Here is a 21,013-nt window from a genome sequence, read left to right as displayed (position 1 = left end):
GCAATAAGATGATTTTTATGAATATAGCTAGGAAAAGATATACATGTTTGTATATGGCAAAGGGCAAAAAGTTTATTAAAATTGCAAGTCAAGAAAAGCAAGGGAAGTCGAATCATCTCTCATCAATTCCTCCACTCTCAATATTTCTTCTTCTTGCCAATAAGCCTCCAACCCTCCCATCTTTTCTACTTTACTAATTTTACAACATTGGTCTGCTATGTTGTTCGCACTATTAACAAGTTGTCCATGATTATCATCATTTTCACTTCTAAATTCTTCTAAATTTTCCATTTTCAAACATTTCCTCGTATAATCTACGCTCCCTAAAGGTGGAACATCAAATAGGTACGTAGCCAATAACTTCTCCACCAAATATCTCATATCCCTCACCGATCTTGGCTTGTGTTTGTCCAAGATCACAAGCTTCTTCTACATCAAAGTGCAACCCCTCGTTCAACATGTGATCAAGGGTACAAAAAGTATCCATAAATGCGGTGTTCGTTGGAGCAATGGAATGTATGGTCGGCGCTGATGATGACGAATCCATGAACATGCCAACACAATGTTCTTGCATGGTCATGATGCCAGTGTCCGGGGATGTTGTAGAGTTTGAAATCTTAAGCCTTTTCTTTATCGTAGAATTCCAAAAGTTTTTTATTTCGTTATCAGTACGACCAGGCAACCGTGATGCTATCTGAGACCATCTGCAGATTACCAACAACTAATTAGTACCCACTAATTATTTATGTAATGTGTGTATAAATTTATTTTTTAGGAATAAGTTTTTTTCTCCACAAAAAAAGTAGGTGTTATTGACCATCGTCTAATATGTTATAACGGTATTATTGTAAATGGACTTTGACGCACGACCTAGGCATGAAAAGACATACATTCTTGAAACTTTAATTAAGTAATCAGTATCATATATATTTATTTCATCATAATAAAGTTTGTGATTTTTATTTAAGTAAATGGAAGAAACACGATAAATTACATATATATATATATATATATATATATATATATATATATAATGCAGAAATGAGGAATAATCTTTTGCATGTACGATCTGTCTATATATAAAATGATAAGAAGAACAGAATACCTGTTGCCGAGTAGAGAATGCAGTTGAATAATAAGGCCCTCCTCCTGCGGCGAGAAGGCCCCACGCTTCAAATCGGGCCTCAAATAATTGATCCAGCGGAGGCGGCAGCTCTTGCCGCAGCGCAGGAGGCCGGAGTTTCTGGCCACATCGCTCCAGCACCCCTGCCCGCTCGTCAGCATATATCTCATCAACTTGTCGTCTTCTTCAGGCGACCACAGCCCCTTCCTCAGCTTCGGGCCATTGTTATTATTCTTTTCTGCTGGTTTTCTCATTGAATTGATTTGTCTCTCAACCGTATTGATGTGAAGGATCGGAGTGATGGTGGAAATATAAAGTGAGTAAACGCGGTACAAACGGGAGATATGTCATATTATGGGATGGGAGAGCAGAGGCTTGATTGATTATAAAAATGATGGTTGTGTGGGGCTGTGTTGCTTAGAAATGGGGGATTCACAGAGAAATATTTAAATTTTTGTATTGGAAATATTATAATAATACTAGCTAGCTATCTTTGTATGTACTTACAAATTCTCGATATATATATATATATATATATATATATATATATATATATAAATTTAATCGATCTAATATTCTAGTACGAAATTCAAATAATTTGCCTTCGATATTTTATCAATGGAGATGGCTTAAATGTACTACATATAATATATGTGTATCAGTGTATGTATGTGTGTGTGTGTGTGTGTATATATATATATATATATAGATTTTGTACATGTCATAATATTGATGGAGCGTGACCACTAGTTATCCAAGATTTTTGCAAGTTTCCAATACACACAATCCTTCGATTCCTTCTCACTCTCAATATTTATGCGGACACACTTTTTTCACACCAAATCAAAATATTACATTATACAGGTAGCTGTAAAAATTCATGACATGGTTAAAAGATATATCATTTACCACGTTGGGACATATTAGTTTGAACAACGCAAGGAACGGAAGCGATTTCCCATTTATATCCATCCTAAATAAATGAAAAATCATTAATATTATGTATGTGTTGATTGTTTACATTACAAGCTAGCATGCCTATGTTTACGTTGCAATTTAATATTGCATAAAAAACAATTATATTGGATCAAAGATTCCCATGAAATTGTTATATGTTTTACCTTTTTTTTCCACAAAAATAAAAATATTACGTTGAAATGATATTTTTGAGAGAGAAAACGTAGCTTATTGTAAAGAACGAATCTAATTATAGGCAAAAACTTGTGTGAGACGGTTTCACAGATCGTATTTGTGAGACGAATCTCTTATTTGGATCATCATTGAAAAAGTATTATTTTTTATGCTAAAAGTATTACTTTTTATTGTGAATATGAGTAGGGTTGACCCGTCTCACAGATTAAGATCCGTGAGACGGTCTACATGAGACACTCTACTAATTACATATGTATTATAAGAATACTTCATTTAGTAATATCGAAAGTTGTCGATTTAATTTGACATTAATGTATTGTTTCATATTTTTGTAATGAAACACATTATTAACGGTCAAAATAAGTATCAACACACACACACAGAGAGATATGTATATATATTATTATTATTATTAAATGGTTGATGGGTCTATTTCACGGCTTTTTTTTAACCTTAGTAGCTCAGCAATGCCTTTTACGCATTATAATTATTAAAATTAAATTTAGAAAGAATTTGCACGTAAATCAGCAAATTATATATGGTCGCCGGCCCTTGCTACACATGCTCAGGCAAAATGTATCCATCCATGCGGGGTCATTCTACCAACGAACTCATGACACGTGGCATAAAAAATTAATATGTTTGCATGGACAAAATATGCAAGAAAGCAAACATTCATTAATAGGTATAGAATCTGAAGTCTAATTTAAGCAAGCGTGATTTGTTAGTAATAATAATATTAGTATTGCAAGTTTTTTTTTTGTGTGGAATAGTAATTAATTAATTATACACATGCATGTTGAATATTTATCGGTTACAAGTTCACTCTCCTAAATTAATACCGATAAACTCTTCAAAAAAAAAAAAATTTAATACCAATAAATAATATTAAGTCTAGAATGCTTTTCATAAATATTAATGCTTTTATCCCATTTTTATACATAACCAAAAACTATTTGATCATGACGTTATTTTCTCTTGCAAGATTAGCCTCCACAATAAGCAATCTTTCGCATACAAATTAAAGGTTTGATGATTAAGAAATCTTTCGTCTCCCTCAAATGAAAATTTCTTTCATGGATTTAGGCCAGCACCAATATTGTACAAAAGAGATGAATAAAGACGAACCTTCTACTTTGGAATTGTTAAAAGATACGGTACATAAGCAGCATGACTTTTTTTCTTTTTTTTTTTTTGACTTTTTGAATGTTATTTCATATTGACATTGCTGTTATATTTACCATGAAACCAAATTACGATATTTCAGGTCAAGGATCAAACTTATTTTCTTTCTCACCTTTCTCAGTCCCAGCTTGAAGCCTTGAAGGACTCATTTTCCCTCCTCTTGGGTGTATTTCAAAGGTCGGCTGGGGACTTTAATGAATAATTTCATGCAAGCTGGTGCATTTTTTTGGAAGAAGCTGTGCAGACTCGCCAAAATATTTGAATTACCCAATCTGGATAGAAAGGGAATGCAGGGGATATGGTTTTTTGGAAAGTTTCTTTTTGCCACAAACAACATGGCAAATTGGCAATGAATAATGATATGTAAAGTAGCTTCAGAACTGATGGGGCTCTAAATTGTCCGAATCTTGAGCATTCAACTCATCAAACTCTGACATTTTTTGTGAGTTTTCTAGACTTCTTTATCTGCATTATGTTCTCATCCCTTCGTAGAACATCAAAGATCAATCACGAGTGTGTCCCTGCTATATTAGCAGAAGTGTTTTTTAAGAGTTAACAGAGATCATCTACAACTTTAGTTTGTATGCAACTTAATTAGCGGACCTTGGAAACCATTTCTGGTGATGAAAATGAGTTCAATTGTAAATTAATTTAAATGAACCTAAATTAAGCTGTATTGACTAGCCACTGGTCTCTTTGATGAACGTTGTTCTGTCTAGGAGTTAAGTATTTAAAAGATCTTAGTCTTACCTATCATTCCTGGGAGCATTCTTGGAAAGTGTTGATTACGTTACTAAATAATTATTATATAAAACATTAAATAAAGCCAAAAAAAATTTCAGAGAACCGTATGATTTTTAATAATTGAGAAATAGCCACAATATACTTAATTATATATCACTAGATTTTTAATAATTTACATCGGTAAAACATGATGTTACCCCAAAATTTTAAAAATTATAAGCATGTTATATTTTTATGCAGTTATGCAACTTGCGAGTTTTTCTGATATGAAATGTGATATTCCCGGATTGGAGGGCGATAATTATAAAATGTAGAAAGAACGAATTCTTCTTCAATTGGGGTCAATGGATATTGATTATGCTATACAGAAAGACGAACCATATGCTATTACTGAAAACAACATTCAAAATGATGTTGATCTTTATAAAAATGAGAGCGATCTAATCGACTCTGTGTATTGTCATAAAGACCAAAATCTCTGCTGGTATGCGTGGTTCTGTCGATCAGCTTAATAATGTTAAAGAATTACTGAAGACTATTGATGAACAATTTCAATCTTTAGATAAGATACTTGCCAGCTCTCTAATTATGAACTTCTTTTCATTAAAACTCACTAGTGTGAGAGGTGTACGAGAGCACATCATGAAAATGCGGGAAATAGCGGCACGACTCAAGACACTTGAAGTGGAAATGCCTGAAACTTTTATTGTGCGCTACATTTTATGCACTCTTCTACAATAATATGGACCTTTAAAAATTTCCTACAACACACATAAAGATAAGTGGTCAATAAATGTATTAATGATCATGTGTGTTCAAGAGGAAGGAAGGTTATTAATGGAAACAAGTGATAATATTTTTATGACGACACGAGGAAAGTATAAGAAGCAAGAAAAAGTCAAGGGAGAATGAGAAATGAATAATTTCACACCAACCTAAAATCAAGAAAGAATTCAAGTGTTTTTTATGTAAAAAGACGGGACACGTTAAGAAAGATCGCAATAAATTTAAGAATTGTCTTGAAAAGAAAGATATTCATATTTCATTTGTATGTTATTAGTCTAATATGGTTGATATGATTTATAACACATGGTGTATTGATTTTGGTTCTACAATCCATGTTATAAATACCTTACAGGGTATGCAAAGCCTAAGGAAATGTAGTAGCCCGAATTCCAAATTGGGTAATTAACGGATTAATGGTGATTAAGAAGGTTTAATGTGTAATTTTGACCGTGGTCATGATCGGACGGACCGAAGATGGTTCGGTAGCACCGAAGAGTTCGGACGATCCGAAGTGGGTTCGGTGGATCCGATCATGAGGTGTCAAGAGTTGATCGACACGTCAGTTTACATGCAAGTTCGGATGATCCGAAGTGTAGGTTCGGTGGATCCGATCATGAGGTGTCAAGAGCCGATGGACACGTAGGAGTTCGGACGTTCCGAAGTGGGTTCGGTGGATCCGAACATAGCCTATAAATAGTGCTCGGATTTCCTCATTTTGCATTGCAAATGCTTGAGTTGTGTCTCATATTTGAGAGGTTTGGAAGGTTTCTAGGGTTAGTTGTCGGTCGAGCGATAGCCAAGAGCTGCTAGGATTGGTAGCGTAGCGACGCCTGAGGTACGAGGCAATCGACATCAAAGGGCTGTCGACGGACGAAGGTAAACCCTAAACCTCTGGTAGTACTGGTTTTGCTAGTTGAGCATGGTAGTATTGTTCATTGGGTATGCTTTTGATGCGTAGGCTTGTTCTAGACCTGATTAGCGGTGTTGCGTAAGGCTAGGCTTGCTGTGATAGAGGTACGAAAGTACTATCCGAGATATCCTGGTCGAGTATACATCCTTATATGTGTTGCATGATTATGTGGTGCATTGATATATGTCATATGATGCATGCTATTATGTCACGTTTTATGATGCATGTTGCATTTCATGTTGAGCCGTATCTCCTTCGAGATAGCCTTTACTGTTGAGCTGTATCTCTTTCGAGATAAGCTATATCTTGTGGGGCCGCTCAGCCCTGTCTTGTCTTGTGGACGCATGGACACCGAGAGTACACAGTGGCCGACGGGTCGGGAGGGCTTCGGTGATCCGGGACATTTTAGGTCCACGTCTGTTCTTGTAGTGGATGCAGTGACCCAGAGGAGTACCGCGCGGCACTATCCACTTGGCGCCTCTAGACTGAGCATTTTGAGATCCTTTGTTACTCCTGTTTCTTGACTACCCTGGTATCATATCATAGCATGTGCATTTCATATAGGCTTGTATACTCATGCTTTTGTACTGGGTGTTCTTATCGCTCACGTCCTCGGTTTTGTTTATCTTGGACACCCCATTCCCACGGGGCAGGCCTCAGGTTGGATGGCTCAGGAAGAGCAGGAGGAGGACAGTGAGTAGCTGGTTGGTTTAGGTTTCAGTACTATTCTATTCGATATGGTTGTACCGAATATTTGTGAGTTGTTCTGATTTCGATTGGGTTATATAACTATTGTCGTTGGCCATATTTCCGCTATTATCTCTGATTATTATTAATTAAATTAATTGCATGCTTAGTTCTTGATTAGTAGGTGATTCTGGAACGGGTCACTACATTTATGGTATCAGAGCATGCTTACGATTTTGGGATATAGATTCTGTTTTGGGATTTTCGTGGACCATTTTACCATTTTCCCTATTCTATCTTGTAGCGATGGCTGACCACTTTGGTGATGAGAGTAGTCAGGGAAGTGTAGGTCGTTGGGGTGACCAGGACGATCGTAGGCGTTATCGTGAACATCGTCATCGTCGGGATGGTCCTAGGCGTTTTGATTTGCACCGTTTCATTCAGATGGGGCCTAAGCCTTTAGTCGGCGGTGAGACTCCCGATGATGCTGAGGATTGGATTGAGCGCATGGAGAGTTGTTTCCGTGCATTCCAGTGCACCGAGGAGCAGAAGATAGAGACCCTTAGTTTTCTTCTCGAGGGCCGTGCGCGCAAGTGGTGTCGATCGACTTCTGCGCCGATAGTCCAGTCTCAGGGTAGGGTGACTTGGGCCGATTTCCGTGCAGCTTTCATGCAGCTGTATTTTCCTCCAGCCCTTCGCCAGGCAAAGACGATTGAGCTCCTGAATCTTAAGCAGGGGAGTATGTCTGTTGATGAATATCAGCAGAAGTTCTTCGAGTTGTTACCCTTTGCCCCTCATATCAGTGGCAGTTCTGAGGCCAAGTATGACCATTTCCTTCAGGGTCTTAACCAGGAGATTTTTGATCGAGTCACTGTCTGTGATAATCCTACTTCTTATGATGGGTTAGTGAACCGGTGTCGCCAGGCAGAGATCAGTCTCCAGCGTGGTAGGGCTATTCTTTCTTCTAGACCTCCGAGTACTTTGAGCCCTCGATCTCAGTCGTTCAAGAAATCTGGTTTTTCTTCTTCTGGATCTGGATCACGGTCTAGCGGTGTTTTCCGCTTTGATAAGAATAAGGTTTCTTGTGTGCATTGTGGGAAGAACCATCCATCGGAGCAATGCCGATCAGCCGCGGGAGCTTGTTTTCAGTGCGGAGAGATGGGTCATCTCAAGAAGAATTGCCCTCAGTTGCGAGGTGGAGCAGGATCTGGTTCCGGATCTCAGACGACTTGAGCAGAGGAGGCAGGGTCAGGCAGTGGGTAGTTCAAATCTTCGACCTCGTGCCCAAGGTCAGGTTTTTGCGCTGAACCAGGATCAGGCTGCAGATGAGACAGAGAGAGTCATAGCAGGTACTTTCATTTATGCGGTATTCCTGCTTTTGTTCTTATTGATAGCGGAGCATCACATTCATTTCTGCACGATTTGTTAAGCGTCATAAGTTACCGTATGTTTCTCTAGACGTCATTCTTTCCGTTTCTACCCCGATGGGTCATTCGGTGTTAGCAAAGCGTCTAGTGATGGGTTGTTCCTTAGATTTTGAGGGTAACGAATTGATTGCGAATCTTATGATCCTGGAGATGGAAGATTTTGATTGTATTCTAGGTATAGACCTATTGACTACCTACCGAGCTACCGTGGATTGTTACCAGAAGCTTGTTCAGTTTCGTACGACCGAGAGCTATAGTTGGTTTTTCTATGGTGAGGGAGCGCGACCTCTGATGCCAGTGGTATCTGCTCTGAAAGCCTGTCGTGCTTTAGAGACGGGCGGGGAAGGCTACCTCATCTATGCGATTGATTCTTCCACAAGTAGTGTTGGTATAGATGATATTCCAGTGGTTTGTGAATTTCTTGATGTTTTTCCAGATGAGATTCCTGGTTTTCCTCCGGTTAGAGAGGTGGAATTTGGCATTGAGTTAATGCCAGGGACTGCACCGATTTCTCGTGCCCCCTATCGTCTTGCTCCGTCAGAGATGAGAGAATTAAAGCATCAATTGCAGAATCTTCTTGATAAAGGTTATATTCGCCCGAGTGTTTCACCTTGGGGAGCTCCAGTCTTGTTTGTCAAGAAGAAAGATGGATCTATGCGATTGTGCATTGATTATCGCCAGCTGAATCGTGTGACGATCAAAAACAAGTATCCATTACCTCGTATCGATGATTTGTTCGATCAGCTTCAGGGTACCTCTGTTTACTCCAAGATTGACTTGCGATCGGGTTATCATCAGATGAGAGTTAGGGATGATGATATTTCCAAGACTGCATTTCGTACTCGATATGGGCATTACGAGTTTCTAGTTATGCCATTTGGATTGACGAATGCGCCAGCAGTGTTCATGGATCTGATGAATCGAGTCTTTCGGGATTTTCTAGATCAGTTGTGTTCAACAACAATTGAGATGTAATAACGATGTTGTTATTTCGTTTTGTTCATCCTCTAAGCCTGATTTCGAGGACGAAATCTTTTAAGGGGGGGAGAATGTAGTAGCCCGAATTCCAAATTGGGTAATTAACGGATTAATGGTGATTAAGAAGGTTTAATGTGTAATTTTGACCGTGGTCATGATCGGACGGACCGAAGATGGTTCGGTAGCACCGAAGAGTTCGGACGATCCGAAGTGGGTTCGGTGGATCCGATCATGAGGTGTCAAGAGTTGATCGACACGTCAGTTTACATGCAAGTTCGGATGATCCGAAGTGTAGGTTCGGTGGATCCGATCATGAGGTGTCAAGAGCCGATGGACACGTAGGAGTTCGGACGTTCCGAAGTGGGTTCGGTGGATCCGAACATAGCCTATAAATAGTGCTCGGATTTCCTCATTTTGCATTGCAAATGCTTGAGTTGTGTCTCATATTTGAGAGGTTTGGAAGGTTTCTAGGGTTAGTTGTCGGTCGAGCGATAGCCAAGAGCTGCTAGGATTGGTAGCGTAGCGACGCCTGAGGTACGAGGCAATCGACATCAAAGGGCTGTCGACGGACGAAGGTAAACCCTAAACCTCTGGTAGTACTGGTTTTGCTAGTTGAGCATGGTAGTATTGTTCATTGGGTATGCTTTTGATGCGTAGGCTTGTTCTAGACCTGATTAGCGGTGTTGCGTAAGGCTAGGCTTGCTGTGATAGAGGTACGAAAGTACTATCCGAGATATCCTGGTCGAGTATACATCCTTATATGTGTTGCATGATTATGTGGTGCATTGATATATGTCATATGATGCATGCTATTATGTCACGTTTTATGATGCATGTTGCATTTCATGTTGAGCCGTATCTCCTTCGAGATAGCCTTTACTGTTGAGCTGTATCTCTTTCGAGATAAGCTATATCTCGTGGGGCCGCTCAGCCCTGTCTTGTCTTGTGGACGCATGGACACCGAGAGTACACAGTGGCCGACGGGTCGGGAGGGCTTCGGTGATCCGGGACATTTTAGGTCCACGTCTGTTCTTGTAGTGGATGCAGTGACCCAGAGGAGTACCGCGCGGCACTATCCACTTGGCGCCTCTAGACTGAGCATTTTGAGATCCTTTGTTACTCCTGTTTCTTGACTACCCTGGTATCATATCATAGCATGTGCATTTCATATAGGCTTGTATACTCATGCTTTTGTACTGGGCGTTCTTATCGCTCACGTCCTCGGTTTTGTTTATCTTGGACACCCCATTCCCACGGGGCAGGCCTCAGGTTGGATGGCTCAGGAAGAGCAGGAGGAGGACAGTGAGTAGCTGGTTGGTTTAGGTTTCAGTACTATTCTATTCGATATGGTTGTACCGAATATTTGTGAGTTGTTCTGATTTCGATTGGGTTATATAACTATTGTCGTTGGCCATATTTCTGCTATTATCTCTGATTATTATTAATTAAATTAATTGCATGCTTAGTTCTTGATTAGTAGGTGATTCTGGAACGGGTCACTACAGGAAACCTCAAGGAAATAAGCGGAACATCTATTCAGCAAACAAGATGTCTTCGCATGTAGAGACTATTGAGACTTGCTGCCTTATATTAGATAGTGATTTTATTTTAAAATATAAAAAGGCATTTTATGATCCTAGTTTTTCTAGGAATTTATTTTCGGTTTCAGATCTTGTACCCCTTGGTTATTTCTTTCAGTTTTTGGATAAATCAATAGATTAATTTTATAAATCAAATATTGTTGGAAATGGTACAGTGATTGATTGCAATTTCTCAATTTATTTATAAAATAATAACACCACCATGCATGTTGAAAGAGGTTTAAAAGATGTGTTATAAATGAAGATTCATCTATAGTGGCACATGAGAATGAGACACATCACCATAGTGAGGATTAAAAGATTAATGAATGATAGAGTACTACTTTAGATTTTACTGATTTTGAGACTTATATGGATTGAATAAAGAGAAAGCAGACCAATAAGTCTAAAAAAGGTGCCAAGATGAGTTTAGAAATATTAAAAATCATACATTCAGATATTTGTTGTCCAGATATGGACATGCAAAGTTCGAAATACTTCATCTCTTTCATTGATGATTACTCACGATACATTTATATCTACATGCTTCATAACAAAAACAAAGCACTAGAAGCCTTTAAGATTTTCAAGGCTGAAGTGGAGAAGCAATGTAATAAACAAATTAAGATCGTGAGAACTGGTAAAGGTGGAGAATATTACGGTAGATACACTGAAAAGGGATAGGCACCTGGTATGTTTGCGAATTTTCTCCAGGAACATGGGATTGTTGCCCAATATACTATGTCTAGTTCTCCGGACCAAAATGTCGTAGCTGAAAAGAGAAACTGAACATTATTGGACATGGTGAGGAGCATGTTTAGTAGCTCCAAACTTCTGAAATCCTTGTGGACCGAAGCTCTTAAGACATATATGTATATATTAAACCGAGTTCTAACTAAGGCTGTCACGGAAACGCCATTTGAATTATTTAAAGGTTGGAAACCGAGTTTGAAACATATACACATTAGGGGTTGCTCTTCAGAAATAAGAGTTTACAACCCACATGAAAAGATACTGGATCCAAGAACTATAAATGGATATTTCATCCTGTATGCCGAAAAATCCAAAAGGTACAAATTTTATTGTTCATCTCACAACACTAGAATTGTGGAATCGAGAAATGAAAAATTTCTTGATAATGATTTGATTGGTGAGAGTGATCATTCAAATGACATAGTTCTTGAGAAAGATCATATTAATTCACAACCCTTTTATTCAAATGATAGATTGATCGTTATTCACACCCTTCAAGACCAAACGGGTGTTAGGCAACCGGTTACTGAAGTTCCACAAATCGCTGATGAAAATCCAGTAGATCAAGATGTTAATGAAGAACAACAAGAAATTGTTAATCAACTAAACAACTTAAGGATATTTACTAGAATAAGAAGATCAACTATATCTAGAGATTATGTTGTATATTTGCAAAAATCGAACTTTAACATTGGAGCCGAAAATGATCCTGAAAGGTTTTTACAAGCCATGAGTTGTAATGAGTCAAAATTATAGTTTAATGCTATGAAAGAAGAGATTAATTCTATGGCATTTAATGAGTCTGGGATCTTGTTCAGTTGTTTGATGATGTAAAAGCCATTGGATATATACGAGTCTTCAAAACAACGAAAGACTCATTGGGCAATATTGAAATATATAAAGCATGACTCGTAGCTAAATGACTCACTCACCAGGAAGGAATCGATTATAAGGAGATTTTTTCTCCTGTATCTAAGAAATATTCTCTCTGTATCATTCTAGCATTAGTTGCACATTTTGAATTAGATTTACAACAAATGGATGTAAAAACAGTTTTTATCAACGGAGAACTAGAGGAAGAGGTTTATATTAAACAACCAGAATGATTCTTCTTTACTAATGGTGAACATTTGGCATGTAAGCTTAAGAAATCTATATATGGATTGAAACAAGCTTTCCGTCAACGTTATTTAAAATTTCATGATGTTTTCTCTTCATTCGGATTCGTGGAGAACATCATGGATCAATGTATATACCAGAAGGTCAGTGAGAGTAAAATTTGTTTCCTTATTCTATATGTGGATGTGATATTACTTGCAACCAATGACAAGGGTTTGTTATATGAGGTGAAACAATTTCTTTTTAAAAACTTTGATACGAAGGATATGGGTGATGCATTTTATGTCATTGACATTAAGATACGTAGAGACCGAATTAGAGGTATTTTAGGTCTGTCTCAAGAAAACAATATCAAAAAAGTTTTAGAGAGATATCGGATGAAAGATTGTTCACCAAGTGTAGCTCCAGTTGTAAAAAGAGATAAATTCAGTTTAAGCCAATGCCCAAAGAATAATCTAGAACGGGAACAAATAAAAAACATTCCTTATACTTCTGATGTCGGTAGCTTGATGCATGCTCAGGTTCACTAGACCTGACATTGCATTTGTTTTTGAGATGTGGGAAATATATCACAGTAATCCAGGTTTAGACCATTTAAAAATTTTCAAAGAAAGTGACAAGGTACCTTCAATAGACCAAAGATTATATGCTTATGTTCAGACAAACTGGGAATTTGGAAGTAATTGCTACTCTGATTCAGACTACGTGGGTTGTATTGATTCACGAAAATCCACTTCAAGATATATTTTTATGGTAGTTGGCGAAGCTGCATCTTGAAGGAGTGCAAAGCAGACATTGACTGCTATTTCTACTATGAAAACTGAGTTCGTGGCTTGTTTTGAGTCAATCTTAGCTTGAAGTTAACCGCTGTATAACTTTCACTTACACATGCGGAGTTCAGGTGAGGCACCTAGTTTGTAACGATTTATTCTTTGAAGTGACTGTTTTAATACTTGAGCTTTTTGTGACAAGCTTGGGACTATAATTTTGAATGATGAAATATCGTCATAATCACTGACTTTTGAACCATTTCAGGTCTGACACACGGTCCTGGTTTTTACAATTGTGATCTGGCAACAGAAATTGATGAAAATGGCCTTGAAAGTGCAGTCGTCAAATTATCTGAAGATGATCAAGGTCTGGCAGCTGGGCTATTCGCCACCTTTTACCAAGATTCAACCTGCATCGGATCTGGCGTGATCTTGGAGTCATGCGACGACCGAGGCTTTCCTGTGTGTGCTAGGGCCCTCGATATTTCTAGAAATGAAAGACAAATCTAAACTTGGGAAACCTGTCAAGATTAAAGTGAAAGCAATAGAGAGCATAGACGAGGAAGCTGAGTGGAAAGAAGGCGCCAAGCTTAGTGTAATATCACACCATGCTGAGACTGGGGTCTCCAATGAAAGCATGGTGTCTTAGAGCTCAAGAAAGTCATTCTATCCTCCAAAATGGTTGCGACAGCTTCAAGACAACATTTTTCGGGCATTCAACAAAACTAGCATCTTGAAGATTTCGAGTGCCGCAGCTAACGATCTTTGCATGGAATATATCAGTGACTTAAAAGAGAGCAGAGAAAAGCGTTCCTTACTCTTTTTATTTAATGATATGTGGGCTAGCTGAAGTCATTAAGATGTCCAGAAAGCCAAATGATGGAATCGATTATTTTTACCAATCGGATCCAAATAACGGAAATAATCCAAAGTTGTATTTCCATGAATTAGTATTGTTTGATGAAAAGAAATCAAATAAGTAATTTAACCCTAAAATCCATTCCCTCTGAAAGCCCATCCAAATACGGTCCAACCCATTGGATGTGTCCCCGTAAGTTGGGAAATTTGCTATATAGTATTCAATTTCATAGCCCCCAATCCTAGCAAAACATTGACTATACATGCCATTATTTATCTTATCTTATTAGTATAAATTAAAGTTCTGGTAGTTGGAAGTTGGATATAATTTTGGTCAGGTGGAGGTTATTAGTTCACATCAATGCCACTAAATTTAGAAACTCGAGATCAAATTTTTACCCCGCAAAATATTTTCATAGCAAATACTTTCAAAATACCGCTTGTGCGATATTTTCTAATTTCAAGAGTATATAAGTTGATATAATAAGTGAACATTTGGTCGAGTTTGATTATCTTACCAACATTTTGTCTTGGACGAAATTGTAATACAAGATTTGTTTATTATAATTTATTTGACTGACATGATTCACATATTTGAGTTTTTCCGTCTTAGAAAATATATGTTATATAATTAGTCCTTGAAATTCATTGTCAAGTACGCAAAAATTTATATCTTGATGATAAGGTACATAGAACCAAAAAAATGTTTCATTCGGAGCCCATACAAATTCAGACAATACGTAGGCTCGACCAATAATATGTACAGAGGGAATTAATCAGAAGGTGTTGTACTTATATATACACGTTGGTGATTTCCGAGTTTGATCGACTTCTCTGGCTACAATAAATAAAGTAAAGTCAGTCTGTTTTTTCAATATTAATATAGTAATATGTTTTGTGCATGCATTTCCTTTTTTTAAAATCACAATATATATATATATATATGTACATATATTCAATATTATTATATAGTAATATGTTTAATTTGTGCATTTCTTTCTTTTATATAGTAATATATTTTGTGCATTTCTTTCTTTCTTTTAAATCACACACACACACACACACACACACACACATATATATATATATATATATTTATATTTATATATTGACAGACATGATTTGAAAGGAAAATTGCGTGTGCTGATTAGTAGAAATAAATGCATTACGTTACGTGGGTGTAGTAGAAATAGAGTTGTACAAATTCCAAACATTTATGATACTAATAATTATGAAGAGATACTTATGAGATTATTATCTTCTTATCGTATGAGAAATTATTCATCGAGATGTATGCATTTTACCAATATATATTAAAATGAGTCTTATGTGAGACCGTCTCACGTATTTTAATTTGTGAGACGAGTCAACTCTACCTATATTCACAATAAAAAATAATACTCTTAGCATAAAAATAATATTTTTTTATGGATGATCCAAATAAGAGATCTGTTTCACGTACAAAATTAGACCCGTAAGACCGTCTCACACAAGTTTTTGCCTATATATTATATTACATGTATTTGGTATATCATGTTCACTCGTTTTACCAAATGTTGTACTGTTGTTTTTTAAGCCCGTAAAGTTCTTCTCCCTTTTCCTGCTAATAAAAAAAATTAACGATAATATGATAATGTCAAAACATAAACAACCTATATTATATATATAAAAAGCTTTTTTTTAAAAAAAAAAAGGTTACAACAAGATAAATTGGTAAATTAACAAATGTAAGTAATCTATTAATTGATTGCAACTACCAAGATGGTGGTAATGTGCATGAGTCAACATCGCATTAATTATAATGAATATGGATTTATATTGATATACGAATGTATAATATTATTCAGTATCTCGATGGAAAATCCCCATACTTACTTAATATTATTCATGTATAACAAGCAATTTAATATTATGATGTATGCATGAGATGATGATGTACAGTTAACTGGTGACAAATAATGCGACAAAAAATATAATATAAACCATGTTGCGGCTGCTAAAATTTAGAAATTTATACGACAATTGACATTGGATGATTTTTTATTTAATGCATAAGACGATAGTGTTATATGATATGTCTATAAAATCGTATTTATTTATGATTAAAAGATATGTAAATGATCGATAACGAGGGATCGACATCACTATCAATTATTCGGTTAGCTTAAATACAAATATCAATGAATTCGGTTAGCTTAAATGAAAAATCAAACAAACTAAGATTCATTCAAATCAATAATAAAAAGAGTCCGTACCTGTAATCTGTGAGACGGATCAATCCTACCCATATTCATAATAAAAAGTAATACTCATATCATAAAAAATAATATTTTTTCATTGATGATATAAATAAGATATCTGTCTGACAAATACGACCCATGAAACTATCTCACACAAATTTTTACCTAATAAAAATAGCCCCACTAAATTAGAATATCCGAATTCACCAAAATATCCGGTTAGCAAAGTAGAATTCGATGTATCGAAATCGGATGATTAAATTAAGGCAAAAACTTGTGTGAGACGGTCTCACGGGTCAAATTTTGTGAGACGGATCTTTATTTGGATAATCCATGAAATAATATTGCTTTTTGGTGAATATGGGTAGGGTTGACCCGTCTCACAGATTGATATCCGTGAGACGGTCTCACATGAGACCTACTCTTAAATTAAAACTACATATAGCTAATATGCACCGCTGAATTTCACGTGTTTATAACAATAACAGTTCAACAAGCTGTGGGGATTCCTATTAAATGCGATGAATTGGTTTTTAATGCGAAATCCATCTTTCTGTTCCGTTCCGTTGGCCACCCCAGCAAGAACGCGTGCAATGCATGTTCGCCTGCACGTTCCAATCAAGGGAAACGTCTGATGGCAGGGCACTGATCCATGATTTAATGAAGCTGGCACCGAGCTACTTGTTGCAACAAAGTAAGTAAACAAATAAACCCACCCAATTTCTGGAAACAGACTGATTTTTACGATGGATTCATGCACCAAAGATTTGCAAGTGGAGGTGACTCAGCTGAGGGAAGCATTTGACTCTGGGAGGACCAAGGAAGAATCTTGGAGGAGGTTGCAGCTCAAGAATTTGATCTCTCTGCTGGAAGAGAAAGAGAATGATATATCTCAAGCTCTGAAACAAGATTTAGGGAAGCATCCAATCGAATCTTATAGAGATGAGGTTTGTTTGAGTTCAAGGATACTGGGATTTAGTTTTCAGGCTTAATTAATGTTTGATTTGATTGACGCAAATTGTCGTTTGCAGATTGGACCTTTGATAAAGTCTTTGAATTATGCGTTGAATGGCCTGAAGAAATGGATGTCAGGCAGAAAGGTCGCGTTCCTTCTCTTTTAATTCTCCAAAATTTGACCCATTTTTCTTGAATTCAATTCAAAATCCATCATTTTCTTCTATGGTAACACAGGCTGATTTGCCGCTTGCTGCTTTCCCATCTAGTGCTGTCTTAGTCCCTGAGCCCCTTGGAGTTGTTCTCATCATATCATCTTGGAATTTCCCATTTGGTACAGATTCACGTTTCTTCAGTAAAAGGGATTTTCTTGCCATTTCTTCCTCGGAACCATCCTTCTCTGTATCCGTCGGAAATGAATGTTTTTGAATTCACTGAATGTGTTTGTGTTTATTTTGTGTTATCGCAGGAGTGTCTTTGGAACCATTGATCGGAGCAATTTGTGCGGGAAACGCAGTTGTTTTGAAGCCATCGGAGCTTGCTCCTGCATCCGCCTCGGTTTTAGCCAACTTGATTCACACTTACTTGGATCCTAAAGCTATAAAAGTCATTCAAGGTGGTGTTTCAGTTGGTGAGCAGCTATTACAACTTAAATGGGACAAGATTTTCTTCACAGGTATACACTTCGTATAGCAATAGAGCCAGATGTTCTGCTTAGGAGGCCTTTTGGTGATAAAACTATTTTTTTGTTCGTATATATGTCGATTGAAAATACGTAGTCTGCATGAAACTTTAAGATTCATGCAGGAAGCAACTTTCCCAATCAAGCCACCGTAAATCAACATTGTTGTAAGAACTTTTACATTTTTTGACATCCTTTTCCATGATATGGTTGTGAGCGAGTCGATGAAAAAACTTGAGAGAAAGGGGGGAGATGTATGCTTTTGAGATTTTATGTTTCTCAGAACGGCAGTGGGAGAGTTACTCGAATTTGTTTGAAAAACTTTTGTTTCATGTACTTTTGTTCTGTTACTCCAATAGGAAGTGCACCAGTAGCACGTATAGTCATGACTGCTGCAGCAAAGAATCTCACTCCTGTTACTATAGAGTTAGGAGGAAAATGCCCTGCAGTTGTTGATTCTCTTTCAAGTTCTTGGGATAAAACGGTAATCGTGCAGATCTTGGTCTATCTGATGCTCTATTTCAACATATCGGATTCATTGTCTTTTGTGCAAAAGTTGGTTCCTGAAATAGATAGTTTCTTGTGATGTAATGACGTTCTTAGATTGCGATAAAACGTATCCTTGCTGCGAAATTCGGGATTTGTGCTGGACAAGCTTGTATAAGCATTGATTACATTCTCGTGGAAAAGAAGTTTGTATCCACTCTGGTATCACTTCAACATTTCTCCAGTTTAGTTAACACATTCTTGATTATTTTCTGTCAAAAGAACTGTCTCATTAGGGGCAAATATCTTTCAGGTAGAATTACTGAAGGCTGCTACACTGAGTATGTTCGGAGTAAATCCAAAAGAAACCAACAGCATCGCGAGGATCATAAACAAATATCACTTTACGCGACTCAAGAATCTCTTAAATGAGCCCTCAACCAAGGCTTCTATTGTCTATGGCGGTTCGTTAGACGAAGACAACCTGTAAGTCATTCATCTTTGCAAGTACATGAATTCAACTGAGTATCAGAGGACGTAACACAATGCATTATGCAGGTTCATCGAAGCAACTATATTGGTCGATCCACCATTAGAAACTGGAGTCATGACTGAAGAAATCTTTGGTCCACTCCTTCCTATAATCACTGTGAGGAAAAATATGACAATTTTCTTCTGAAAAACCAGTGTTTCTACTCATAAATTGCATAGTTTTGCATATATTACAATGCAGAATGAATTTGTTTTGTGCAGTTGGAAAATATTGAAGATAGTATTATGTTCCTCAAATCGAAGCCTAAGCCGCTTGTAATATACGCATTCACTAATAATGAAGGCCTAAAGAAGAGGTTATCTTTAGAGACATCCTCAGGAAGTGTGGTTTTTAATGATGCGATAGTTCAAGTAAGTTCATGATAACTATGATTCATAAAAGAACCTAGGAGCACGAAGTCTCGGAAAACATAACGTAAGTTGTTTTTTGGATGCAGTATGCGGCGGACTCTCTTCCATTCGGAGGAGTTGGGGAAAGTGGTTTTGGTAGATATCACGGAAAATTCTCGTTCGATGAGTTCTCATACGAGAAGGCAGTTGTAAGACGTGGCTATCTTGTGGATTTTTGGTTCCGGTATCCCCCGTGGAACAACCATAAGTTGCAGCTCTTTAAATCTGCATACAGATTTGATTATCTGGGAATTGTTCTCATTATGCTGGGCTTGAAAAAGTCTTGAGACGATTCAAAACTAGTGCAAGTTCAAAAACATGTGATCACTACACTTTTTGTGTGTAGGAAGAAAGAAAAGGTCATTTGGGTGATTTTTTAAGCAATAAATCAATTTGTGATGTTTGGATTTTATAAATGATTTAGTTTGGTCATGGTTTCTAAAGTTCAAGGCTAGCTTCCTTCTATAAAACTATAATGTATTATTATACTAAACAATTACTTAATCTAGATTTGTCCCCAAACAAAGTAAACTTAAGAATACCATTATATCAGTGGATTTTTGGACTTTAATATATATTAGACAATTGTACGTGTAACGAAAGCGATTTTATTTGAGATAAAATTAGTCAATGAAACTTAATAACTGACCGAGCTTCCAAAAGGTAAAAAAACAATAGGCGTGAAGTTAATGTATAAGAGTTAATTGTAATAAAATGGAAACGTCTACAAATTCAAGTCACAATTGATAGCAAAAAGTTACAAACAAGAGTTTGAAGTCGACTATAAAAAAATATTTGCTCAAGTTGCAATACATAATACGATCAGATTGGTAATTGTCATAGCAACGCAAAATTTATGACAGTAACAAGACCATATATTACTGTGTTTTTTTAGTCTCATAAGAAGATATATAGAGAATCCTACTTAAATACATCTTTTAACTGCCAAGCGGATTTTACGATATGTGCAACAACATTAGAACTTGGTCTCTACTATAAGAAAGGAGAACAATCATATTTGACGCCTTTTTGTGATGTGATTATGTGGGAAATCGAGATGATAGAAAAAGAACTTCAGGATATGATTTTCTCTTAAATTCATCGGCTGTTACATTGACTTCGAAGAAGCAACCAATTGTTACTTTATTAACCACTGAAGCTGAATTTATTGCAGCAACTTCATGTGCATGTCAAGTTTTTTGGTTGATAAAAATTCTAGAAGAGCTTAAATTCAATCATGATCCTATTACGATTTATTGTGATAATAATTTAGTAAAAAAACTGTTAAAAAGTCCAGTCCTACATGGAAAAAGCAAATACATTGATGTGAAATACGATTTTTAAGAGACCTCCCAAAGAATGAAACAATTAATCTCATCTACCGTAGAAGCCAAAAGCAAGTAGCTATCATGTTTACCAAGTCTCTCAAATTGTCCGCATTTCAGAAACTAAAAAAGTTACTAGTATTAGCACACTATAAAACAAGTTTGAAGAACTGTTTTCTTATTAAACCGATGTTGACCTTATCGGTTTTAGGGAATGATTGTTTAATCGGTTAAAATTTGTCTAAGTGTTTAGTTATCTAACTAACCAAATGAAGTTTATTAGTCATGATTTGTTAGTAACAAAATATTATA

At 36.7% G+C, this 21,013-nt stretch overlaps 2 protein-coding genes across 2 annotated transcripts; one reads left to right on the top strand and one right to left on the bottom strand.

The window, feature by feature from the left end:
- On the bottom strand, positions 1–1,478 carry LOC140838100 (transcription factor MYB83-like). The gene is made up of 2 exons (XM_073204184.1): positions 1,106–1,478; positions 1–704 (listed from the first exon to the last, which is right to left on the bottom strand). The coding sequence occupies exons 1-2, from the start codon at positions 1,375–1,377 to the stop codon at positions 338–340; spliced, it is 639 nt and encodes a 212-aa protein (XP_073060285.1). The 5' UTR covers positions 1,378–1,478; the 3' UTR covers positions 1–337.
- A 15,351-nt stretch (positions 1,479–16,829) lies between these two features.
- On the top strand, positions 16,830–19,819 carry LOC140840283 (aldehyde dehydrogenase family 3 member F1-like). The gene is made up of 11 exons (XM_073207573.1): positions 16,830–17,006; positions 17,078–17,259; positions 17,344–17,412; positions 17,504–17,600; positions 17,736–17,942; positions 18,308–18,432; positions 18,552–18,656; positions 18,748–18,920; positions 18,993–19,083; positions 19,188–19,337; positions 19,424–19,819. Exons 1-11 carry the CDS (start codon positions 16,910–16,912, stop codon positions 19,661–19,663), a joined length of 1,536 nt encoding a protein of 511 aa, XP_073063674.1. The 5' UTR covers positions 16,830–16,909; the 3' UTR covers positions 19,664–19,819.
- Positions 19,820–21,013: the final 1,194 nt, after the last annotated feature.

The sequence above is a fragment of the Primulina eburnea genome, chromosome 8 (genome assembly GCF_022965805.1).
Source record: "Primulina eburnea isolate SZY01 chromosome 8, ASM2296580v1, whole genome shotgun sequence".
Classification (NCBI taxonomy): domain Eukaryota; kingdom Viridiplantae; phylum Streptophyta; class Magnoliopsida; order Lamiales; family Gesneriaceae; genus Primulina; species Primulina eburnea.
This window is presented reverse-complemented; position numbering and strand designations above follow the sequence as displayed.